General features: G+C 37.7%; 1 protein-coding gene and 1 long non-coding RNA gene across 2 annotated transcripts; both read left to right on the top strand.

Annotated features, from left to right (window-relative positions):
* Positions 1-3,639: 3,639 nt before the first annotated feature.
* LOC127104018 (uncharacterized) lies at positions 3,640-4,108 on the top strand (the record flags this gene model as incomplete). Its single annotated transcript, XM_051041241.1, has 1 exon — positions 3,640-4,108. A coding segment is annotated over exon 1 (450 nt), but the record flags the coding sequence as incomplete, so codon positions are not given.
* Positions 4,109-7,353: 3,245 nt separating this feature from the next.
* On the top strand, positions 7,354-7,781 carry LOC127104752 (uncharacterized). The gene is made up of 2 exons (XR_007794854.1): positions 7,354-7,470; positions 7,569-7,781. It is a non-coding gene; the product is annotated as an uncharacterized LOC127104752 (long non-coding RNA).
* Positions 7,782-24,758: the final 16,977 nt, after the last annotated feature.

Below are 24,758 nucleotides of genomic sequence, written 5' to 3'. Positions count from 1 at the left end.
GAATTGGAATACAAGTCACTACAATTATTTGCACAATCAATGAAATAATTCACTTACTAGCAAGCCTAGTTCCAATGATACAAAATACCAAATTAAACTGAATGTAAACTTAAGACAACTTTGGCTTAAGCAAATTTACAAACACTTGGTGTGCATAAACACCCCAAGTGATACTTTAGTTGAGTAAGTAGATCAATTTGTCCTAGTACAATGTATTATTGTACTTAGTATTCAAACAGCAGTTTTAATCACTTACTCAACTTATATCAGCGTTTGGTAAAAATTGCTTAAACTAAAATCACTTAAATTTTTAGCTGAAAAACAGATTATGCAAAAAATTAAAGAAGACGCAGATTTGATGAGGCAGTTCCACCGCCGTCCTCGCTTCGGGGTACGTCTGCCCTCAATTCTAAAAATAGAATTGAGATGATTAATTAGATATCACCTGTGAGATTTAATCGTTTTTACAAGGATTTCAAAGTATGTAAACAACAGAACTTCCAATGTGTTGAATGATACTTCTTATCCTTGCTCCTTGATTCAAGATGAATCAAGACCTTTGATCGTTGATGCTGGACCTCCGTTTCCTGCCACTCGTTGAGGAACCTTCCGTTCTTCAACCCCTTGGCCCGGCTGATCACGAACATGAACGAATCAAACCCGAATCCTTCACTACACAAACACCGAATCCACTACTAGACTGATGAAGACGTTCTCTTATCAGTCACCTTCGCTCAGCTGAATGTTAATGAAGCAATTCGTCCAAAAAACCCCCAAACACAAACCGGTATTGGAGGACAAAACCCTAATGGTTTTATTCAAGAAAGAACCTGCCAAGACTTCAACTCGAACCCGATTCTCCAATCGTAGCTACGAACCTTATCACCTTCAATCTATCACGAATCACATCAAACGTTATTGTGTGCAGTTGATGTATTGTGAACTGTTGAGGATGAAGATGATGAATCTTTGACACCTTTTTCACTCTTTCTTGTTTCCTTGAACACTTGCATACAAATTGACAAGGTTTATCAAGAATCAGATCATATGCCATTATGGTGTGCCAAGTAAGATCATCACTGATAATGGATCGAACTTGAATAACATTATGGTGGAAGATTTTTGCAAATACTTCAAGATTGCACATCATAATTCTTCTCCCTACATACCCAAGATGAATGGGGTTGTTGAAGCTGAGAATAAGAACATCAAGAAGATTATCCAGAAGATGGTTGTCACGTATAAGGATTATCATGAGATGCTCCCATTTGCCTTGCATGGGTATCGTACATCCGTTCGCACTTCAACAGGGGCAACCCCTTTCTCTCTTGTGTATGGTATGGAAGCAGTACTCCCCTTAGAGGTTGATATTCCCTCATTGCGTGTGCTCATGGAAGCCAAGTTGACTGAAGATGAATGGTGTCACACCAGGTTTGATCAGTTGAATTTGATTAAAGAGAAGAGATTGACTACCATGTGTTTGGTCAGTTATATCGCATATTCAGAGAAGGTGACCTTGTGCTCAAGAAGATTTTATCTTTCAAACCAGATTCTAGGGGAAAATGGACTCCTAATTATGAAGGCCCATATGTTGTGAAGAGAGCCTTTTCAGGCGATGCTTTGATTCTTACAACTATGGATGGTGAAGAGTTCACTCGTCCTATGAATGCAGACGAAGTCAAGAAATACTTCGCCTAAAAAAAAAAGAACATCTCGCTAAGTTGAAAACCCGAAAGGGCGGCTTAGGCAAAAATGAGCGTCTCGGTGGATTGAAAACCGAAAGGGTGATTCAGGCAAAAATTAGAGACATAAAACAGAAAGAATTTCCCGATAAGTTGAGTACCCCACCTTGGGGCAACTTATGCAAAAATTAGGGATTATGGCAAGTAACTGCATTCTGCTGATCTTCAGTGTTTTGAAGACTTGTTTGAGCACAAGGGTTGACATCAGTTCATCATCCCGGCAGCGGTCAAGAGTGTCATACCCCAATTTTGTCCGGCCATTTGTGGTTTACCCATGAGATCTTTTTATTTCAAAGGCCCATTTGCATAAGTGTGTTCATAATCTAAAATGTGGTTTGAATCTTTTTACATTACTAATCCAAAACCTATTTTTTCTATTAGTAAGTATTAAGAGCCACGTTATTATTTCTATGATCACTATTTACTAGTCCATTTACACATCCCAAATATTTATACCAAGTTCTAAGTTCTTCATGGGTTCCCAAATTAAATTTGCATTTTTTAGAAACATGTATGTGTCGTTTTTAAATTAAAAGTTCCATATTTAGATTTTTGTATTTAAAATAGAATTGTGTTGTTTTTTAAAGTCCCATATTTAGATTTTTGTATATAAAATAGAATTGTGTTGTTTTTTTAAATTAAAAGTCCCATATTTAGATTTTTGTGTTTAGATTAGAATATGTGTTGTTTTTTAAATTAAAAGTTCCATATTTAGATTTTTGTATTTAAAATAGAATTGTGTTGTTTTTTTAAATTAAAAGTTCCATATTTAGATTTTTGTATTTAAAATAGAATTGTGTTGTTTTTTAAATTAAAAGGTCCCATATTTAGATTTTTGTATTTAAAATAGAATTGTGTTATTTTTAAATTAAATCACTATACTTAGTTTCTTTGTACCTAAGTTAGAAATATGTTGTTTTTAAAATTAAGTCTTTATACTTAAGTTAGAAATATGTTGTTTTTAAAATTAAGTCATTATACTTAAGTTAAAAGTGAATTGTTTTAAAAAAAAGTTGAAATTGATTAGCATAAATAAATATTGAGTTAAATTTTGAAAGCTTAAAAGGTAATTACATAATTAAAATTTAATTCAATAAGTTCCAAATAATCCAAACACACATCTTGTCTAAAAAAACTAAACTAAGTAATTACAGTGAAAAATTGTTACAAATGGAAACATGTTCTTAATTCTAATGACCAAGACCAAAATCAATGGACTGATTAATCCCTTTGGACTTAGGCACGAAAACAAGGCTGTCTTGAAGCTTGGAGCAGCCACCTTCCATTCCATCAAGTCTCTTCAAACCTGTAATCTGCAGAAAACAAAAACAGCTTATTTAAAAAGCACTTTTCAAAAGCACTTAGAAAACTGAAAAACAACTAAAAAATTACTCAGATTAAAACTTTATCCATAAGTTTAACCTAAACATCCAAAAAGCACCTTTTACATTAGCTTAAAACAAAAACAAATCAAATCCCACATAATCTGGGATGAGAAAATCGAAAAAAGGGGAAGTTTTTCTAAGACTTAGAATTCTTCATAAAGAGAAAAAAGATAACAGAGTGTAGGATCATCAAGAACAATATAGCATTTTTTTTCTAAAAAAACCTTAAACCAGAAATGCATAGCAAGAACAACCACTACGCCAAAAAGGTTTTTTAACAGCGCATCTTAGACAGCGCTTTTAAAAGAAAGCGCTGTCTAAGGTTAAAATAAAAATAAAACACGGAAAATGTTCTAAAAAAATAATGAAAGCGCTGTCTAAGAGGGGGTCTTAGACAACGCTTTTAGAAAGCGCTGTCTAAGACCCCCCCTTAGACAGCGCTTTTAGAAAGCGCTTTTAAATATAGACCTTAGTCAGCGCTTTTGAGAAAGCGCTGTTTAAAGTCTTTCAATTAAAAAAAAACCCATTCCAATGGCTTTCACTTCTTCTCTCACTTCCCATTTTCTCTCTCTCCCAAACAAAAACCCATCCCTAACCCCTTTTCAATCTCAACCCTTCTTTTTCCCTACACTCCACCCAAAACCACTCTTATCATCACCTACTTCAATCTCAACCGTTGCTTCAGCGTCATCATCGAAAAACCCTTCCAGTAACAATAACCCTAAACAATCTAGACAAGATGAAGTTGTTGAGGTTGAAGTAGAAGAGGAACTTCCGTGGATTCAAGAAAAAGCTCTCGACCTCGTTGAGTTCACCGGTTCTGTTACCCAAGCGATTCCCGGTCCAAGAGTGGGTCCCACTTCGTTGCCGTGGATTCTCGCCGTTCCTCTTGGTTATGCTGGTCTCACTTTCGTTATCGCGTTTGTTAAAACCGTTAGGAAATTCAGTTCTCCCAAAGCACAACGCAGGAAATTGGTTGGTTTTTTTGTTTCTTTGGATTTTTTTTTGTTCATTGCGCTTATAGGAAATTATAATGTTTGTTTGTTTGTTTGTTTGTTTCAGGTTAGTAAAAATGCGTTGTTGTGTAAGTCTGTTGATGATTTGTTACAAAGAGGACGAGATGAAGTTAAGGTTGATGATCTCAAAGGAATCGAAAATAAGGTGAGTTATAGAAAATATTTACTTTAAATTGTAGTTGGGTATGATTCTAAATTGTGATTGTAGTTATGCTGCAAACCATGATATTGTCGCAGAATGCGAGCAAATGCAACCGCGATTTCAGTTGTAGAGACATCTAAAACCTTTATATTTTCGCTGTAGACCTGAGTTTGTAATTAATTTTTGTCGCAATCTTTGTTATTGTGAAAAATTGTATACAAATGTGACTGCAACTGCTGACACTTTATAGTCATAGAGATATAGAAAAACTCTTGATATTGCAGGTCTGTGTTGCAGTTGCAGACCTTTTTCTAAAACCTTGAATATGACATGTGGTCACTATTTGACATTTGCTGTTGAATAATATCTGGCCTCACATTTTGTCTAGGGGTTATGGAATCACTTTTTGAATCTGCGTCAATAATGGGTAGAGAAGCTTTGTTCTTCCCCATGTTTGTTGATTTCTGATACAAACCAATATTCTCAACTATTTGAAATTAAAGAAACCCGCAAGATAGATGTAAATACAAGATTTATTGATGATAATAATTTGATTACATAGGGAAACTCTTTATTCACAACTAACATATGTTTCTCCTACTATTTGATAATTTCCCCACCATCATTAACTAACTCTCCCATCTCAACTAGCTCCCCTTCTTCCATCACAAGATTCTTTCTCAATTGTCCTTTGTTTCTCCTTACACTTCCCATTCCTTGGGCCCATGAGACAACTGCTAGGCCAGTTGATCTTCAGCCCTCCTTTTCTTTTGGGTTGTAATGTAACAAGTGCTACCTTGATAGGAAGTATGTGGAGAAGTTTGTAGCAATAGTATAACTGACAGCAGAGTAGATTCTTCTTATCTGTTGAGAATCAGTGTCATACAATGCTAGGGTAACAGATTAAAAATCCACAGCAAGGTAAAATATTTCACTATCACGATAGTCGTAACACTATCTGCAACTACATATAGTGAATCTCATATTCAGAACACTGAATTGAATCATTTGTTACTTCTCCTTTTCTGGTATTCCGCACAAGGTTAAATCATGAACTGATTTCTAGTTTTAATTTTTAAATAATGATAACTTATTTTTCTTTTGTTATGTTCTTCTGCACGAGTGCCTATCAGATAGGGGTAACTTGACATACTTGATTGCTTATCATTTGCATTAGAAACACTGTTTTCTTTTACATACTAATCTATAAGGCTGAGTATTTGGCTATTTGCTCCTATTTATATCGGTTTCGTTATTATTGATAATGTATCTTGGTTTTACAAAATAAGAACAATGATTCCACTAAAAGACCATAAGTTCTAAACTGGTATTGTATAAAATTACCATCATCAAGTCATTGTAATATTCTTTGTAGTATATATATTAACGGTCTGTCTGAAATATTGGATTTTGCCTGTCTAACCTTAGGTGAAACTTTTGTTGTTGATGTGTATATGCTTCGATTCCTAATCATGATATGTTTTTTCTGTGCAAATGTTTCTTTAATAAAGGATCATGCCATCTGTCTAGATCATGAAAGTAGTTCTTAGCTTTCATTTTGCTGGCTGGAAAAATCTCATGGAAATTCATTTTTCTGTTTGCTGGCTTACCATACTTTTGACTTCCTCTGCATGTGTCATTGATTTTAAGTAACAAAAAATTCATATCCAGACAGGTTTTGTCTTGGAAGAAATTTTGCGCAAATACATCCGATATGCTCTGAACGAGAAACCATTCAACCCTGATGTTGTAGCTGATTTAATTCAATTAAGGAGAGCTTCTGCATTAAAGGACTCACAAGTTGCTGAGATTCTAAATGAAATTTCACGAAGAATTGTTAGAGACAAAGGTAATGTCTTCTTAATATTGGACAGTTTTCATCTGAGTAATCCTTGTACGTGGTAGTTTATTTTGTCCTAGGCTGTGTAGAAAAGTATTCCGATCAACTGCAGTGATGAGTGAACAGGATTATTGTTCTCTGGTTTGCTCCTTGTATTGACAAAGGTTTAGTATCTGGGTCCATGTTGTCAAGCTCAAATGCTCATGTCTTTTTGATAGAATTTGTGAGATATAGCTTCAAACCTACGACTCTACAAATTACCCCCCCTTAGACCAGAGGTAATTACATATAATTGTCTTAAATTGAACTATTTGCTTAAATTATGTATTTGACATATATACACATTAACGATTTCTTGTTATTATTGGTTTTAGGGCATTTCCCATTGTCAGCTGTATTTGTCGTCACCATACTATCGGATGGTTGGCAAGGGAAAAGTGCATAACGTTAGCGGAGTATTACTCCACACTAGAGAGCTCCCTGCTGGATGTTTGAAGGTATCAGTTGATATTGCAGTTGAGCCGAATGCAGCATTACCATATCCTAGCGAAGATTCGGATGCAACAACGGTGCACGAAGCAGTAGGTTCGTTTGTTGCATGGCCGACAAACCTCATATGCGTAGGATATGAGGTATGCTTAAAACTTATGTTAACTTTAATGTGTATATTCAAAGTTTAAAATTTATGCTTAAAATTTTACTTACATATTTTCCTTGGTTATGTTAAATAGACTCCCACAAAATCCAAATCAAAAGATAATGCGATTCCACGGCATACCGAGTCCACGGTTTCAAGAAAAGAGGTAATATACAATTATATGACATATATTCATGGAAGTTGTTACATTCTTAATTTGATCTAACTATTTATATGACATGTAGCTTCAAGAAAATGAGGTTAGCAATGCCTCCGCACAACAAAAAAAGGAGGTTAGCAACGCCTCCGCACGGGTAAAAAGTTCTGGTGCTAAGAAGACCGTAGCTAGGAAAAAACCTACCACCAAGTATAGGTCGTGCCTCAGGACATTTCTAGAGATGACCGATATACCGACCGGAGGTGTTCGGACTGTACATATGGAGGTAGGGATTTTCGGCTTTGATTACGACCAAATGATTGGTAATGAAGACTTCATGCAAGTTTTTAGTCATGAAGAAATCGGCGTCACCGTTGTCAATACATATATTAGGTAAATCCGGTCTACTTTGTTTTATTAATTAAACAACTTATGTTAATGATGTTTACTTTATGTTAATCCGGTTTACTTTATGTTTCAAAAGAGGTGTTAATCCGGTTTACTTTATGCGAGATACTCTTGCTTTGGGCCGATTAAAGATTCCCACCGATGTATGTATTTATAACTTATGAGTTATTTTTATATTTACACATATCTCATATAATTAAATAGTTGGAATTAATTCAAAATATGTTATATTATTATGTAGTACTTTGATGAATTCAAGTGTGCATTTTATACAAAGGATCAAGTGGACGAAATCAAAGAGGAGTGGTGTCAATTCATGATAGAGCTCAATGTTTGTTCATAAATTTGTGTAATTAATGTGTACATTTGTAGTATATGTTATGACTTTTAAATGTGTACATAAATTTGTATATATTTTGATACATTTAAGGCAAAATTGGTTTGAATTGGTATATATATATATTTGTTAGCCAAAAATTGGTAGAAAAAAGGCCAAAATGGCATATATAAAATGTGATAATTGTCTGTCAAAATCTGGTTGAAAACAGGTAGAAATTCTGGTTTATAAACTTGGAAAAAATGTGGTTTAAAACAAAAGCTTCAAAAATTTTCGTATACCTTAGACAACGCTTTTGTAAAAAGCGCTGTCTAAGGGGGGGATTAGAAAGCGCTTTAGGCAAAAGCGCTGTCTAAGGGGGGGGGGGGGGGGGGCTTAGACAACGCTTTTTGAAAAGCGCTGTCTAAGGTATACCTAAAAAAATTAAAATAGGAGGGTCTTAGAAAGCGCTTTTGGCCAAAGCGCTGTCTAAGGGGGTGGGGCTTAGACAGCGCTTTTCAAAAGCGCTGTCTAAGGTATACCTAAAAAATTTAAAATAAGAGGGTCTTATAAAGCGCTTTTGGCCAAAGCGCTGTCTAAGGGGGGGGGGGGGGGCTTAGACAACGCTTTTAAGATTTAAAAAAGCGCTGTCTAAACCTTTAGCAGCGGAGGTTTAGACAGCGCTTTAAAGCGCTGTCTAAGGCTAAAAAAAGCGCTGTCTAAGGTCTTGTTTGTTGTAGTGAACATAAACACAAGAGAGATTTTTTCAATGAAACCAGAACAACAACGATACAGCAAGATATACCTAACAGAGATTTTTTTTTCAAAAAAAACCTAAAGAGCAAGAACAGCAAAAACGCACACCAGGAGTTTATTTCAGAGAAGTAGGAGAAGTCGAGAATCACATACCTGTTCGTTCAGCCCCGAAGCATCTCGAGTGGTAAAAAACCTAACCCTCTACTCCTTGCTCTGTTTGAATTTTGATGATTGTATGTGTGACCTATCTTTCCTTCTGCATGCGTTATGTTCGAGTTTTTTTAGAGTTTTTTGATAGAATTCCATGGTAGTTTATAGTTATGTTGATACATGTATATCCATCTTTTGCTCGTTGTTGAACTGAAACCTGGGATTTCATTGAGCTCTGTTGTAAAGAAAATAATGAACCTTGTAAACAGAGAGAGGGAAAGTTAAACGGGAATGGGAAAGTGTGAGCCTTTAACCTGTTACTTGGTTTTTGTCGGTTTTTTAATGTGAGTTAAGAGATCATTGATGAGGAATCTCTCCTCACTCACTGCCCGAGGACTGCAGCCGCATGTGTCTCCTCTGCTTTAATTAACATCCCCTCGATTTCCTTCCCTTTGCATGTGATCGTTGGAATTGGAAGAGATTGTTTCTCTTTCTTCGTGTTTTCCCCTACAGAAGTCGGAAGGATTTGTTTGAAATCCAACCGTGTTTTCAAGCTGGACCGGAGCGGGTTTTCCCCACGGTCTCCAGGGTTTCCGACCCACTGGTCCACTATATTTGGTTTTCGCCCTAATGGGCCTTAGGGGGACATTTAGAGCCCATTCTTTTTCTTTTATTACTAATCCATCTAAAACATAAAACCTAACTTAGTTTTCTTTTTTTTTAAATAAAAAAAGGGCAAAAGGACATAATTTTATTTATTAATTAAAACTTTGTTATTAGAATCATCTAATATCAATTATATAATTTACTACTATTTAATTAATTAATCAAGTTTATTATCATTATCACCATTTATTAGTTAAATATAAGTAATTATTTTTTTATGAGAATTGTGTGCCACCACTTTGGTTTATTTATTTTATTCTTTTTTGTAAAAAAATTATAACTATACTATTGTTAATATTATTTATTTTATTTTCGAAATTAATGATACTATTGTTATTATTATTATTATTATTATTTTATATATATATATATATATATATATAGTAAATATGTAATTATTATTATTTTTATTATTATTATTATTATTATTATTATTTCTTTTTTAAAGTAAATACACAATTATATGGTTGTTATCATTATTAATATTTAATTATCTGGTTATATTCATTTTATTATTACTACTTATTATTTAATTAAAATAAAATAATTCGTTAAACGTTTAGTTAATTAATTGATTATAGAATCACAAATGACCTTCATAATTTAGATGTTTATTTATCTTAAGGAGTGTATGTGCATGATTATTCTTTATCTATTCGTTTATATTGAACCTTGAGTATACACGAAGCAATATGTTATAATTGTGATAAAATCACGTCATTTCATCGATTTTAAAATAATCCGAGCCGACTTCAAAATAAATCATATACTTCTCGATTCAAAGTCGAGCCCGTTTTCAAAATACCTCTGTAAGTCGATCGCTTGTAAAAGCATCGCCATCAACCTCACATGGCTTACTCTTGGGCCTTCTTACAATGAGACCTATTCGGTTTTAATTAATCGATTAAATGGATTATTCACCAAATAAATTCAATTCATTCACAAGAATGCAATTTTAAAACCTCGATCCAACATAGAAAGTTAAATTAAAATACTTAATCACATCTAAACAACACTTCATTTGAAAATGAAAAGGGGGATGGTTTTGAGTGTTCAACTCCTCTCCTCGATTATTTGAATACGAGTTTTCTTACTCGGTTAGTCAAATGGTCGTCATTTCTAATCCATTTAAACATAAGCAACTAAAACCCTTTTATAACAAGAAACCAAAAGGGAGATAACTTTGAGTCTTCAATTTTTTCTCCACGACTATTTGAATACAAGTTCTCTTACTTGGTTATTCAAATTATTGTCGTTCCTTTACAAACTTCCAAACCCGATTAAATCAAATTATTTTCATAATAAGCTAAATGAAAAGGGAGATGACTTTGAGTCTTTAACTTGTCTCCTCAATTGTTTGAATACGAGTTCTCTTACTCGGTCAGTCGAACAATTGTCATTTTTTACAAACATACAACTTAATCAAATCATTTTCATAACGAACTATACGAAAATGGAGATGGTCTTGAGTCTTCAATTCCTCTTCTCAAATGCTTGGATATGAGATGATGTTTAAATATGAGTTGTCTTACTCAGTCATTCAAGTATTTATCGTTCATGCTAAAATACATCAACCATACGCAAACTTATTTTCGTAATCACTCAGATGAAAAAGAAAACGGTCTAGAGTCTTCTATTCCTTTTCCCGATTATTAGGATATGAGTTCTCTTACTCGATTATCTGAGTATTCGTCATCCATTCAAAACATCCTAACTATTATCAAATCCTTTCTATAATTAAGGATGAAAAAGAAAGTGGTCTAGAGTCTTCTATTCCCTTTCCCGATTGTTAGGATACGAGTTGTCTTACTCGACTATCCGAGTAATCGTCATCCATCCAAAAACATCTCAACCAATCAAAATATCCAACATATTAATCCAATTTTTCACTTCCGTATGACCGAAACTCTTTTTAAAAAGAACACCATTTAATACTTTCTAATGCGCATAACAAACCAATGCTTAAGCCTCCGCCGAGAGTAGACAAGCCAACGTTTAGCCTTTAGGATGCGATCTAAACAGTCGTTCATTAAAAAAACACCAACTAACCGTAGTTCCCCGAACTACGTATGCTCTAATTTTCTTATTTAAGGATACGTAGGCAGGAGATTGCTGTATCTTCGCGAGCACACTAATAAAAAACCTCCCCTTTCCCTTTTTGAGGTTCTCATTCATTTCTTTTTTTAATACTTTATAACCCAAAGATAACAAACAAACATAAATTAACACTCGAAACACAAATTAGAACTAAAAGGTTCCCGTTGAGTACACCGGACGTAAGAGGTGCTAATACCTTCCCCTTACGTAATCCACTCCCGAACCCGAATATGGTTGCGACGACCATTATTCCATTTCCTAAAGGTTTTATCGATATTTTCCTATTCCTTCATTAGGATAAATAAAGTTCGGTGGCGACTCTGTTCGAACGTAATTTTTTCCGTGACCTTCGCGAGGAATCGTAGTTTTCGAGATGCGACAGATGGAGACTCTGTTGGGGACTAGCTCTAAGCAAGAGAGAGTGAAGCCTAACTTAGTTCAGTTGATATATTGTGTGTTAATTTTATCTGTTTGTTACTTATTCTGTTATTATTATGTTGTCATGATTATAATTATTGTGATTTATTGATTATGTCCTATTTGGGGTTCTATGGTTGGTGATACTTTGTGAGATAGGCTCTCCACCCGAGTCTGAGAAAAATCATAAGATTAAGTTGGTGGTTGCGTAGTGGGCGCCCACAAGGAGTCTTCCTTGTTGGGAAGAAACGAAGACCCCGCCTAGGGGAGGTTCTCTTGAAATATTATTGCCCGACGAGTTTTCGTCACGAAGATAGTATTCTCAAGTTGGATCAATGACTCTAGGGACCTTTTAACCCATTATATCCGATGGTTATGTAGTATTTACCTGAAAAGTCTCAGACTTATTAGGTTAATAAAAGCCCCAATCAGATGAAATCCCTTGGGCGTATTACTACCTTACAGTGGTATTCCCAACCTCGATCTATGACTCTGAGAACCTTATTAGAACCTTATTAGCGGATGAGTTTTCATCATGACAATAATTTTCTTAAACATTGATTGATGACTTTGGGAACTTCTTACCTTTAGCATTCTACCAAAAGGGTTTTTTTTAGTAACCAAGAGTACCCACTCTCACGACCTGTATATTAACCTACATGTGACACGCATAATATCATTCATAGCATAACATTCATATTATTTTATTTCCAAGGAATCTGAGTATCATGAGTTGCAGGAATTCAAGAAACATGGAATCAAGCAAAAGAAACATTTACTCCTTCAAGTTCAAGGATCCCGATCTGAAGAATTTACGTAACTTGGTCTCTCAGATGCACCCTGTATACAGAATCAACTTTGGAAAGAATTATGGCAATTTGCTCAGCATCCTTAATCAAGAAGTGGACCATACAACCTTGATCACTTTAGCCCAATTTTATGACTTACCTTTAAGATGCTTCACATTCCAAGACTTCCAGCTAGCACCAACGTTGGAAGAATTCGAGCGTCTTGTTAGGATTCCTATGAAGGATAAGTCACTATTTGAAGGGACAGATGAATCTTTGCCCCTCGAGGTCATTGCTAGTGCGCTTCACATGGATGAAAAGGAAGCAAAAGACAACTTAGAGACCAAAGGGAATACCAAAGGGTTTTCACTAAGTTTTCTTTTGGAAAGAGCTCATACCTTATTGAAGGCAGAAAGTTGGGATGCTTGTTACTCTGCTATTGCATTGGCTATCTATGGCATCGTTCTGTTCCCGAATATGGATAGTTTCGTAGACATGACCGCCATTTGTGTTTTCCTTACTGGGAACCCAGTACCCACTTTGTTAGCCGATGTCTATTATCACATAATTCATAGGTATACTAAGAAGAAGGGATTGATTGCTTGTTGTTCTCCTTTATTGTATCAGTGGTTTCTAGAACATCTTCCGAAGACAGGTCCTTGGGTTGAACAGACAGATATTAGTTGGCCTCAAAGATTGGGATCACTCCGATCTGAAGATCTCTCTTGGTACTCCAAAGAATATATCAACGTAGACATCATATTCAGTTGTGGGGATTTCCCAAATCTACCGCTTATTGGAACTCAAGGATGTGTGAATGCTAATCCAGTTCTATCACTCAGACAACTCGGTTACCTAATGGAAGGCCCTCCAGAGGCAAATTCTTTGGAAGATTTTTTGTTACTTGACGTTGGGGCGGAGAATCCTAGATTATTCCAGCGAATCAAAGAAGCTTGGAAAAATGTCAATCGAAAAGGGAAAGCTGAGTTAGGGAGAGCAAATGGGATTACAAAAGAACCATATTTTCAGTGGGTAAAGGAAAGGGTGCAGATGATTAAAATGCCATTTGTCATTCAGACACCTATACCTCTTCCTGAACCTAAGCTCACCCATGTCCCTATTGAAGAAATGGAGGAACTCAAGACCACGATGGCAAAGCTAGAAAAAGAGAATGAAGAGTTGCAGATAAAACTCCAACAAAACATCAATGAGAAAAATAATATGAAGTGGGAACTTGAGAGAAAAGAGGCACAACATCAAGCACATGTGGAAAAGTTCAACAAGGAGGAACATAAGAGAAAGAAGGTCAAAGTGGGATTAGAACGGGCTGATCATTGTTTGGATACTCTTAAGGGTCAACTACGACAAGCTTAGAAAGAATGTCAATACAATGAACGTTGGTGGCATCTAGCCACAAAGGAGAACAAGACAATAAGGGATACACTTGGGGCTCAGATAAAAGAACTCACCAATTCTGTTCGTCATGCAAAAGCTGAAGTAGATCAGGAGCGCCGACTCAAGAAGATAGCCACTGAAGCTTTTAGGGTGTCACCCATGATATGGGAAGAGAAGTGTCGAGAAGTAAGAGATGCCAGGGAGTCTGTAAGCTATTGGAAGAACCAGCTAGAGTCATTACGCCAGGATAGCTCCATATGGTTGAAAGAGCGAGACTATGTGATTGAAGATTATGAATCCTTTAAGAAGACCATAGACTCCTTACAAGGGGACAGGGATAAGTTTCATGCAAAACTCGATGGGCTAGTAGGATTCTGTAATTGGGCAGCTAAAGAATTGCCATGGAGGTTGAGAGACGCAGTCGAAGAGTTGAAAGAAGATAGCACTCCTCCAACCATAATCAATTTCGTTCTGCTCTACAAAGGGTTGTTGAAGAGATTCAATGAGGAACTAGAACAGCTTCAGGCCAGAAAGCCAGTTGTTTAATTTGCCTATGTCTTGTATTTTGTTCCTTTAACAAATGTACTTTTGAACTATGACCTTTTTGGACCTCATTGTTATGTATTGGAATGAATGACGTTTAAAAATTACTCCATTATTGCTATTCTAAGTATTTTTTGTTTCTTCGAATTACTAACAACTAATGAAACTCGAATGAATCTTTGGAAATAAAATATTCATAACATTTGCATCTTCAATATGCATCACACTTCCTGAAAATCAAAAAACTTACCCAACCTTTTTACCCTTTATCCAGCCACACTGACTAGTCAACACCGGTACGAGACGCGAGGCAAATACAAGATGGCATTAGAACAAGTTTAGGCCAACCAGGTTACCATGAGGACAAACATCAATATGATCCAAGAGAAGATGGATCAACTGTTGGAGACAATGCCGGCGATCGCTCAAAGAGAGAGGAGCGAGGAGGAAGAAGCTAGGGCAAGAAGGAATGATGGCGCACCAGGTCTGAATCCCCAAGACGAAAGTTACGTCCCCACCAAGAAGAGATTGGTTCAGATACCAGTAGGAGGCAAAGGAGATGGAGACCGTACAAAACCTTCTGATACGTCTACTCATCATGGATCCGAAATTGGAGATGACCAGTATGATGCATTCTATATGCTTGATCAACCAAAGCCTAAGATACTTTCAGATCCCGCTGCAGATAGGCCCCGTGCCCTAGAAAAGAAAATCAAAGCCATAGAAGGAATCAACATCTTCGGTGCTTCTGCCATGAACATGCGTTTGGTATCGAATTTAGTCATCCCGGCTAAATTTAAAACCCCTGATTTCGAGAAATACAAAGGACAAACTTGTCTAAGGAGTCACTTGGTGATGTATTTCAGGAAAATGGCTGCTCATACCGAAAATGACAAACTACTTGTACACTGTTTCCAAGACAGTTTGAGTGGAGCATCTCTGAGATGGTATATGAGTTTAGAACAGGGCCGAATTCAAAGTTGGGAGGATTTGGCTGACGCATTTCTCCGTCAGTACAAGTATAACTTAGATATGGCACCCGACCGAATGCATTTGCAAGGGATGGCTATGAAGGAGAGTGAGTCATTCAAAGAATATGCCCAGCGGTGGAGAGAGTTGGCTGCTCAAGTAGAGCCACCATTGTATGAGAAGGAAATGACCGGGATATTTGTGGACACCTTGAAAGACCCATTCTTTGATCGATTAGTGAGCAGTGTCGCATCTCACTTCGCACATCTAGTTACAATTGGAGACCGCATAGAGAAGGGGTTGAGAGATGGAAAGATTCCTGGAGCAGTGACCGCATCTAGCGCACCAAAGAAATATTCTGGAGGCTTCCCAAGGAAAAGAGAAGGAGAAACAAACGCCATATCCAAGAACTATAAAGGGAAGCAACAAGCTTCATATGGTCAAGTCGCCGCCGTGGTACCTATACCTTATCAACAGCCAATGCAGCAACAACAAATGTATCAACCACAACATCAACAACATCATCATCAACAAAATACCGCACCACCAAGACAGTTCAAGCCAAGACCTCCAAGAAGACAAATTGATCCTCTACCAGTACCTTATAGTCAGATATTCTCATGTCTGCAGAAGGGGGGCCTTCTAACATTGAGGGAGTTAAAACCAACTGTTTTTCCGTATCCACCTGGATACAACGCTAATGCCCATTGCGAATTTCACATGGGAGCACCTGGTCACACCTTGGAAAACTGTTTCGCATTTCAGAATCGAGTACAAGACTTGATTGAAGCCAAGGCCGTTTCTTTCACTCCAAGACGCCCGAACGTGAATACCAACCCTATGCCGACGCATAAGGATGCTTCCGTCAGTGCCATTGAGGAGAGTGATGAAGGCAAACTGATCCGTAAGGTTGAAGAGATTCAAACCCCTATCACCATGATAGGAGCATAATTGTTGAAGAGTGGCCTGATCTTAGAAGAGCTGGTTGAGGAAGAGAATAATGAAGAGTTGAGGAGTTTTATACAACAAATGTTGGATCAAGGCGAGTTATAGATAATTTACCGTGTCAAGAGCAAGCGTCAGGAAGAGATAGATGTGGTAGATATCCCCTATGATGAGGTCAAAGTAGAAATACCTATAAGCCCGTTGGTGATAGAGTTCCCAACACCATTCGAATATAAAGATGAGAAGGCAGTCCCATGGATATATCAGCCCAGAGCTTTTAAGCAGGGGCAGGAAGATAAACCTTTAATGATTAACGAACCAAATGTCACTTCAATTGTGGGCCCAACAGGAATGACGCGTAGTGGCCGGGTATTCGCACCAAGAACTGCTGATACTTCTGAGAGAGCTAAAGGGAAGGAGGCTGTTGTCCAGATCCCCATCCCTAATCAGGGGATGCAAGACTTACACCTATCTCCTAAAGCTGCTGTCACTCGTGAGGAGGCTGAGGAGTTTTTGAGAATAATCAAGAAGAGCGATTATAAGGTGGTGGACCAGCTAAACCAAACACCCTCCAAAATTTCCATGTTATCTCTCCTACTCAACTCAGAAGCACACAGGAATTCGCTGTTGAAGGTATTGAGCGCCGCTCATATCACCAAGGACATCACAATAGAACAGTTTGATGACGTAATATCTTGTGTGACTACTGGAAATTTCTTGGGTTTTAATGATGACGAACTGCCGATTGAAGGAAAGAACCATAACAAGGCTCTCCACATCTCTTTGAAGTGCATGGATACTATACTGTCAAGGGTGTTGGTAGACACAGGTTCCTCCTTGAATGTCATGCCAAAGACGACTTTGATAAAGCTACCAGTGGAAAGGATAAGTATGAAGCCCAATACCCTAATCGTAAAAGCATTTGATGGCTCAAGGCGAGCAGTGATAGGAGAGGTTGACTTACCAACCAAGATAGGTCCAACTATTTTTAATATCACATTCCAGGTCATGGATATACATCCTGGTTACAGTTTCCTACTTGGGAGACCCTGGATTCACTCCGCAGGTGCTGTCACCTCCACTCTGCACCAAAAACTAAAATTCATTACAAATGACAAAATGATTGTGGTTGGACGAGAATAAGATATCTTGGTCAGTCACTTGACATCTTTCCGATATATCAAAGTGGATGGGGAAATCACTGAGACACCCTTCCAATCCTTGGAAGTAGTAAACATGATGGCCATTCAATAGACCTTGGAGATCCCGAAATCAGGACCATCCATGGCCTCATGGCAGGGAGCTAAAGCTATTATGGAAAGTGAAGATGCACAAGGTTGGGGCAAAGTGGTGGAATTGAAAGAAAAACGAGACAAATTTGGCTTGGGGTATGACCCATCATCACACAAAGTTGGTAACCAATATGACAAAGAGAAGATTCCTTCTGTGGAGAAAACATTCACCAGCGCTGGCCACATCTTTGGCAAGCAAGTGGCAATGATTAGTGAAGAAGACCGCAGGGAGGGGGTGTCCAGCTGGATGCGTCAAGCCGCACATAATGAATAACTAACAAACTGGAAGGTTGTGGAAGTTCCCCAAATATTTCAAAAGTAATCTTATCATTTTTAGACAAAAGCCTGTGCTCTGCCCAAGGCACAGTGGCATGTTGTAGGGCCTCCTTTATCTTTTTCAAGAGTTTTTATCATTAATGAAATGACGTTTTGCATTCAAATTTTTGTTCCTTTTCTTTCGTTTTGATCTATTTACGAAAATGGCAATTAATTTTTATGCACGCACTTTCTAAATAAACTGCATAAATCATAACATGCAGAAACACCACCGAGACCATTGATAACGACACTGCTATGGTCCAATATGACTTTGATTGTCTAATCTACCAAGCTGAAGATGAAGTGGGGGAAGATTGCGAACTCCCTGAAGAGTTGACCATATTACTCAGACAAGAAGAAAAGGTTATTCAACCACACCAGGAAGACGTTGAAGTTATCAATCTGGGGACAGAAGAAGATAAGAGAGAAGTAAGGGTAGGCGCAACGCTTCAAGATACAGTGAAGACAAGACTGATAGAGCTCTTCCACGAATATGATGACGTGTTTTCTTGGTCATAACAAGACATGCCTGGATTAGACACTGACATCGTGACCCACAAGCTTCCCCTTAAAGAAGAATGCCCTGCTGTCAAACAAAAGCTAAGAAGGACGCGACCTGATATGGCTCTCAAGATCAGAGAAGAGGTGAGAAAGCAGTTTGACGCTGGTTTCCTGGAAGTTGCTAAATACCCACAATGGGTTGCCAACATTGTACCGGTGCCGAAGAAAGATGGAAAAGTCCGCATGTGCGTAGACTACCGAGACTTAAACAGAGCTAGTCCCAAAGACGATTTCCCGTTACCTCACATTGATGTACTGGTGGATAACACAGCTCAGTTCTCCGTGTTTTCCTTCATGGATGGTTTCTCAGGGTACAACCAAATTAAAATGGATCCCGAAGACATGGAGAATACCACGTTCATTACTCCTTGGGGCACCTTTTGTTACAAAGTAATGCCATTTGGTTCAAAAAACGCTGGGACAACATATCAACGTGCCATGGTGACTCTCTTTCACGACATGGTTCATAAAGAGATTGAGGTGTATGTCGATAACATGATTTCCAAATCCCAAACAGAAGAAGAGCACATCACCAACCTGGAGAAACTATTCACTCGTTTGAGGAAGTTTAGGTTGAGACTTAATCCTAATAAATGCACATTTGGGGTTCGATCTGGAAAACTTTTAGGCTTTATTGCAAGCCAAAAAGGAATTGAAGTAGATCCTGACAAGGTTCGAGCCATTCAGAACATGCCTGCACCAAAGACTGAGAAAGAGGTTTGTGGTTTCTTGGGGAGACTAAATTACATCTCCAGGTTTATTTCTCACCTTACTGCAACATGCAAACCAATATTCAAGCTTCTGAGGAAGAATCAATGCTTGGAGTTGAATGAGGATTGTCAGATAGCCTTTGACAAAATCAAGGAATACTTGCAAGAGCCACCGATTCTAATGCCCCCTGCCGAAGGAAGACCCCTCATCATGTATCTAACCGTGCTCGATGAATCCATGGGTTGTGTATTGGGACAACAAGATGAGACTGGTAGAAAAGAGCATGCCATCTTTTATCTGAGCAAGAAATTTAATGATTGTGAGACCAGATATTCACTACTCGAGAAGACTTGTTGTGCACTCACATGGGCTGCTAAGCGTCTCAGGCAGTACATGCTAACTCACACAACTTGGCTGGTATGTAAAATGGATCCCATTAGATACATATTCGAGAAACCAGCTCTCACTGGTAGGATTGCTCGATGGCAGATGTTATTGTCAGAATATGATATTCAATATGTTACACAAAACACGATCAAGGGAAGTATACTAGCAGACCATCTTGCTCATCAACCACTGGAGGATTACCAATCTTTGAAATTTGACTTTCCAGACGAGGACATCATGGCTGTTAGGGATGTTGAAGACTCCGAACTAGAGGAAAGCCTCGTGCCAAGAGCAGGCTGGACGCTCATGTTTGATGGTGCCTCAAATGCAATAGGCCATGGAATTGGGGCAGTGTTGATGTCTCCCAAGAATTTCCATCTACCATTCACCGCAAAGCTCTGTTTTACCTGCACAAATAACATGGCCGAGTATGAAGCTTGCATGTTAGGGTTGGAACAAGCTATTGAGTTGAAGATCAAGATACTAGAAGTATTTGGGGATTCCGCTCTAGTCATACATCAGATCAGAGGTGATTGGGAAACAAGACATGCTAACCTAATTCCATATCGGGATTATGTGCTGAAGCTACTCCCAAAGTTCGACGAAATCACTTTCTCTCATATTCCTCGAGAAGAGAATCATATGGCAGATGCCTTAGAAACTTTGGCTTCCATGTACAAATTAATTTGGCCCAACCATCAGCCTCATATTGAGATTAGGCATTTTGATGAACCTGCTCATTGCCTGACGACAGCAGAAGAGCCAGATGGTAAACCCTGGTTCTTTGGTATCAAATAGTATCTGGAGAAGAGGGAGTATTCGGCAGGGGCTTCCAACCTTGACAAAAGGACCCTTCGGAGATTGGCATCAAAATTCCTCTTGAATGGGGAGGTATTATACAAACTACGATATGGTTTTGTTAAGGTGTATGGACAAACATGAAGCATATCATCTTATGAGGGACATACACGATGGTTCTTTCGGTACGCACGCCAATGGGCATGCCATGGCCAAGAAAATTCTAAGGGCAGGTTACTACTAGTTGACAATGGAAACCGACTGTTATCATTACACCAGTACATGCCACAAGTGCCAAATCTATGCTGACAAAATACATGTACCACCTACCCCGCTGAATGTCATAGCATCACCTTGGCCTTTCTCTATGTGGGGCATCGACATGATTGGAATGATAGAACCCAAAGCGTCAAATGGACACAGATTTATCTTGGTGGCCATAGATTATTTTACCAAATGGGTGGAAGCCGCATCTTATGCGAATGTCACAAAGCATGTGGTTGCCCGTTTCTTGAAAAATAACATCATATGTCGATATGGTATTCCCAACAAAATCATCACTGATAATGGGTCCAATCTCAACAACAAGACCATGGATGAGTTATGCGCAACATTCAAGATCGAGCACCACAACTCATCACCCTATCGACCTAAGATGAATGGGGCTATTGAAGTTGCAAATAAAAATATCAAGAAGATCATCCAAAAGATGGTTGTTACGTACAAGGATTGGCATGAGGTGTTACCTTTTGCGTTACATGGCTATCGCACGTCGATACGAACTTCAACAGGGGCAACTCCTTATTCCTTGGTATACGGTATGGAAGCAGTTCTCCCTATAGAAGTAGAGATCCCCTCGATGAGAGTCCTGATGGAGGCTAAGCTAGACGAGACGGAATGGGTTCAACCAAGGTATGACGAGCTCAACCTTATTGAGGAGAAACGCTTGAAAGCGTTAGGTCACGATCAACTCTATCAGAGGCGTCTTAAAAAGGCATTCGACAAGAAAGTTCGTCCCAGAGTGTTTCAAGAAGGAGATTTAGTACTGAAGAAAATCTTGCCTATTCACAAAGACTCCAGAGGGAAATGGAAACCAAATTATGAGGGTCCATTTGTGGTGGTTAGTGCCTTTTCCGGAGGTGCTCTAATTCTAGCAACTATGGACGGTGATGAGTATCCGCTTCCTACCAACGTTGATGCTGTTAACAAGTACTTCGCCTAAAAAAGTGGAATAATAAAAGCCGCTAAATCGAAAATCTGAAAGGGCGATTTAAGCAAAAAAATGGCTATCCCGGTGGATCAAAAACCCGAAAGGGAGATCCAGGCAAAAATTAGGGATAAAAATAAAAGAGTCTGACCCGCTGAGTTGAAAACCCGAAAGGGCGACTCAGGAAAAAATGGGTATCCCGGTGGATCGAAAACCCGAAAGGGCGGTCCAGGCAAAAGTTAGGGATTAATTCCAAGGCAAAAAGTTGTACTTACAGACATCTGACATACCCTCGAAGATAAAGAATCGATCTACCTCACTTTTCAAAAGCAATGTGCTCGGGCTATCGAAGACATAAGGATCATAACAGTGTGGAAACTCAATAAGAACTCAATTCTCATTGCCATTTTGTTTTCTATGCACATAAATTACCTCATTAAGGACTTGCGTCTTTATGTACAATCACCCATTTAAGGGTCAAATCAAGAAAAGAGAATTTTTCTCAACAGAGTGTGCCCAAATCATTTTTTATTTTATCTGTTTGTTTGCAAAGAACCTTTTGTTTTCGATAAACATCACTTTTTAAAACTATTGGAGAAAATAAGACGCATGTTTTAATAAAGTGGTAAAATTGCTTTTGAAACAGTGAGCGGACAAATCCTTTAGTCCCTAAGATTCACTCTTGTCTTTCATAAAGGTGCAGGACTGATTGCATACAGTTATGTTCCTTTCAACTACTGATTCATACCTCTCATAAATGTACTCACGGTATAGCCATACCGGGGCAAGGCTCCATCACATTTTCAATAGAAACATTGATAAATCATGGACGGAGTATCGCGTGTTGAAAAGTCTGAACCTTTCAATGACTCAGAACAACCCAAATATATTCCCAAAACCACGAAGCAGGGGCATTGAAATTTGATCTCCATTGATCGCCCAAATGATAAAAAATCCATACTGTTGGCATCATACCTCAAAGCGAAATGTCTTAACCAGGGCATATCCAATTACCCAGTTGCATTCCTACATACATCACATGAATCATTTCATGCATAATTTCCTGCCAAACAAGGAAATTCAAAAAAACAGTCATACCAATCATCAACATACTCATGCATAACACTCCCACAAAATGGGAATTTCAGCAAAATAAAAATCATTCGCATTTCTAAATGCACAGCCAAATATCCCCAGCGAAATTGCACACTTGCATGCATCTCATGCATGGAATTCCCACTAAAAGTGGGACATCATACAAAAATCAAATATAAAATATCAGGATCCAAGGTCATTCATATATGTCTTGGACATTCCTCATTTCCAAATGAAGTCATTACCCTACATAGGCTCGTAGGGTTATTTCTCAGCAAACCATTTTTCAACATTTTGGTTAATAATGATATTCCCAACATCTTCTTTACTAGCATTGCTTCCCAAAACAGAGGTTACCCTAAAAAGTCTCTTATGAACTTTTCCACTGCAAAGCATTTCCAGTATGTCTCCCACAAAAGGAGTCTTTTAAAAAAATTCCCCCAACAGACGAATATTCAAGATACTGCTTCATTTATCTGAAGAATCTCATTTCTCTGTTTGAGATACTGCTCTAAGTATCCTCGGAGAGTCTTAGATTCAATTAAAGTATTTTTCCCTTGCTGGAATATTTTAATTCTATCATATAAGATGTTGTTTCGACTTGACACAGAGAATCTCATTTTTACTGTTTGAGATGCTGCTTCATCAATATGAAGAGTCTCATTTCAGATTTTTTTAGAGATGCTGCTCTAAGTATCCTCGGAGAGTCTTAGATTCAATTAAAATATTTTTCCCTTGCTGGAATATTTTAATTCTATCATATAAGATGTTGTTTCGACTCAATACAGAGAATCTCATTTTTACTGTTTGAGATGCTGCTTCATCAATATGAAGAGTCTCATTTCAGATTTTTTAGAGGTACTGCTCTAAGTATCCTCGGAGAGTCTTAGATTCAATTAAGGTATCTTTCCGTTGTTGGAATATCTTAATTCTATCATATAAGATGCTGCTTCGACTCGATACAGAGAATCTCATTTTTAGTGTTTGAGATATTGCTTCATCAATATGAAGAGTCTCATTTTAGATTTTTTTAAAGATACTGCTCTAATATCCTCGGAGAGTCTTAGATTCAATTAAGGTATTTTTCCATTGCTGGAATATCTTAATTCTATCATATAAGATGTTGTTTCGACCCGATACAAAGAATCTCATTTTTTTACTGTTTGAGATGCTGCTTCATCAATATGAAGAGTCTCATTTCAGATATTTTAGAGGTACTGCTCTAAGTATCCTCGGAGAGTCTTAGATTCAATTAAGGTATCTTTCCCTTGTTGGAATATCTTAATTCTATCATATAAGATGCTGCTTCGACTCGATACAGAGAATCTCATTTTTACTGTTCGAGATACTGCTTCATCAATATGAAGAGTCTCATTTCAGATTTTTTTTAGAGATACTGCTCTAATATCCTCGGAGAGTCTTAGATTCAATTAAGGTATCTTTCCCTTGCTGGAACATCTTAATTCTATCATATAAGATGCTGCTTCGACTCGATACAGAGAATCTCACTTTTATTGTTGAGATGCTGCTTCATCAATATGAAGAGTCTCATGCCAGATTTTCTTTATACTGCACTAGCATCCTGGAAAATCTTGAGATCTAGCTAGGGATGTCATTCCATTGCTAACATATATCGACTATGACGTCCAAGATACTGTTCTGACGACTCCCAGAAAGTCTTGACTGTTCCATTTTACTGTGGGATAATGTCTTTTTCCATTTCTCACCGCATTTTCTTCTTGTATTTTCTTCCTGCCATTTCCTAGGACAAAATTTGGGTCTTCTTGTATTTAATTATCTCCCACCGTGAAAGAGTAAAGACTGTTGTCATTATCACTTACCGGTTTGAGGTAATTAATTAGGGGCAGCTGTCATACCCCAATTTTGTCCGGCCATTTGTGGTTTACCCATGAGATCTTTTTATTTCAAAGGCCCATTTGCATAAGTATGTTCATAATCTAAAATGTGGTTTGAATGTTTTTACATTACTAATCCAAAACCTATTTTTTCTATTAGTAAG

This window comes from Lathyrus oleraceus, chromosome 7 (genome assembly GCF_024323335.1).
Source record: "Lathyrus oleraceus cultivar Zhongwan6 chromosome 7, CAAS_Psat_ZW6_1.0, whole genome shotgun sequence".
NCBI classification, from domain to species: Eukaryota; Viridiplantae; Streptophyta; class Magnoliopsida; order Fabales; family Fabaceae; genus Lathyrus; species Lathyrus oleraceus.
Note: the sequence above shows the minus strand (reverse complement) of the source record. Positions and strands in the feature narration are given on the sequence as shown.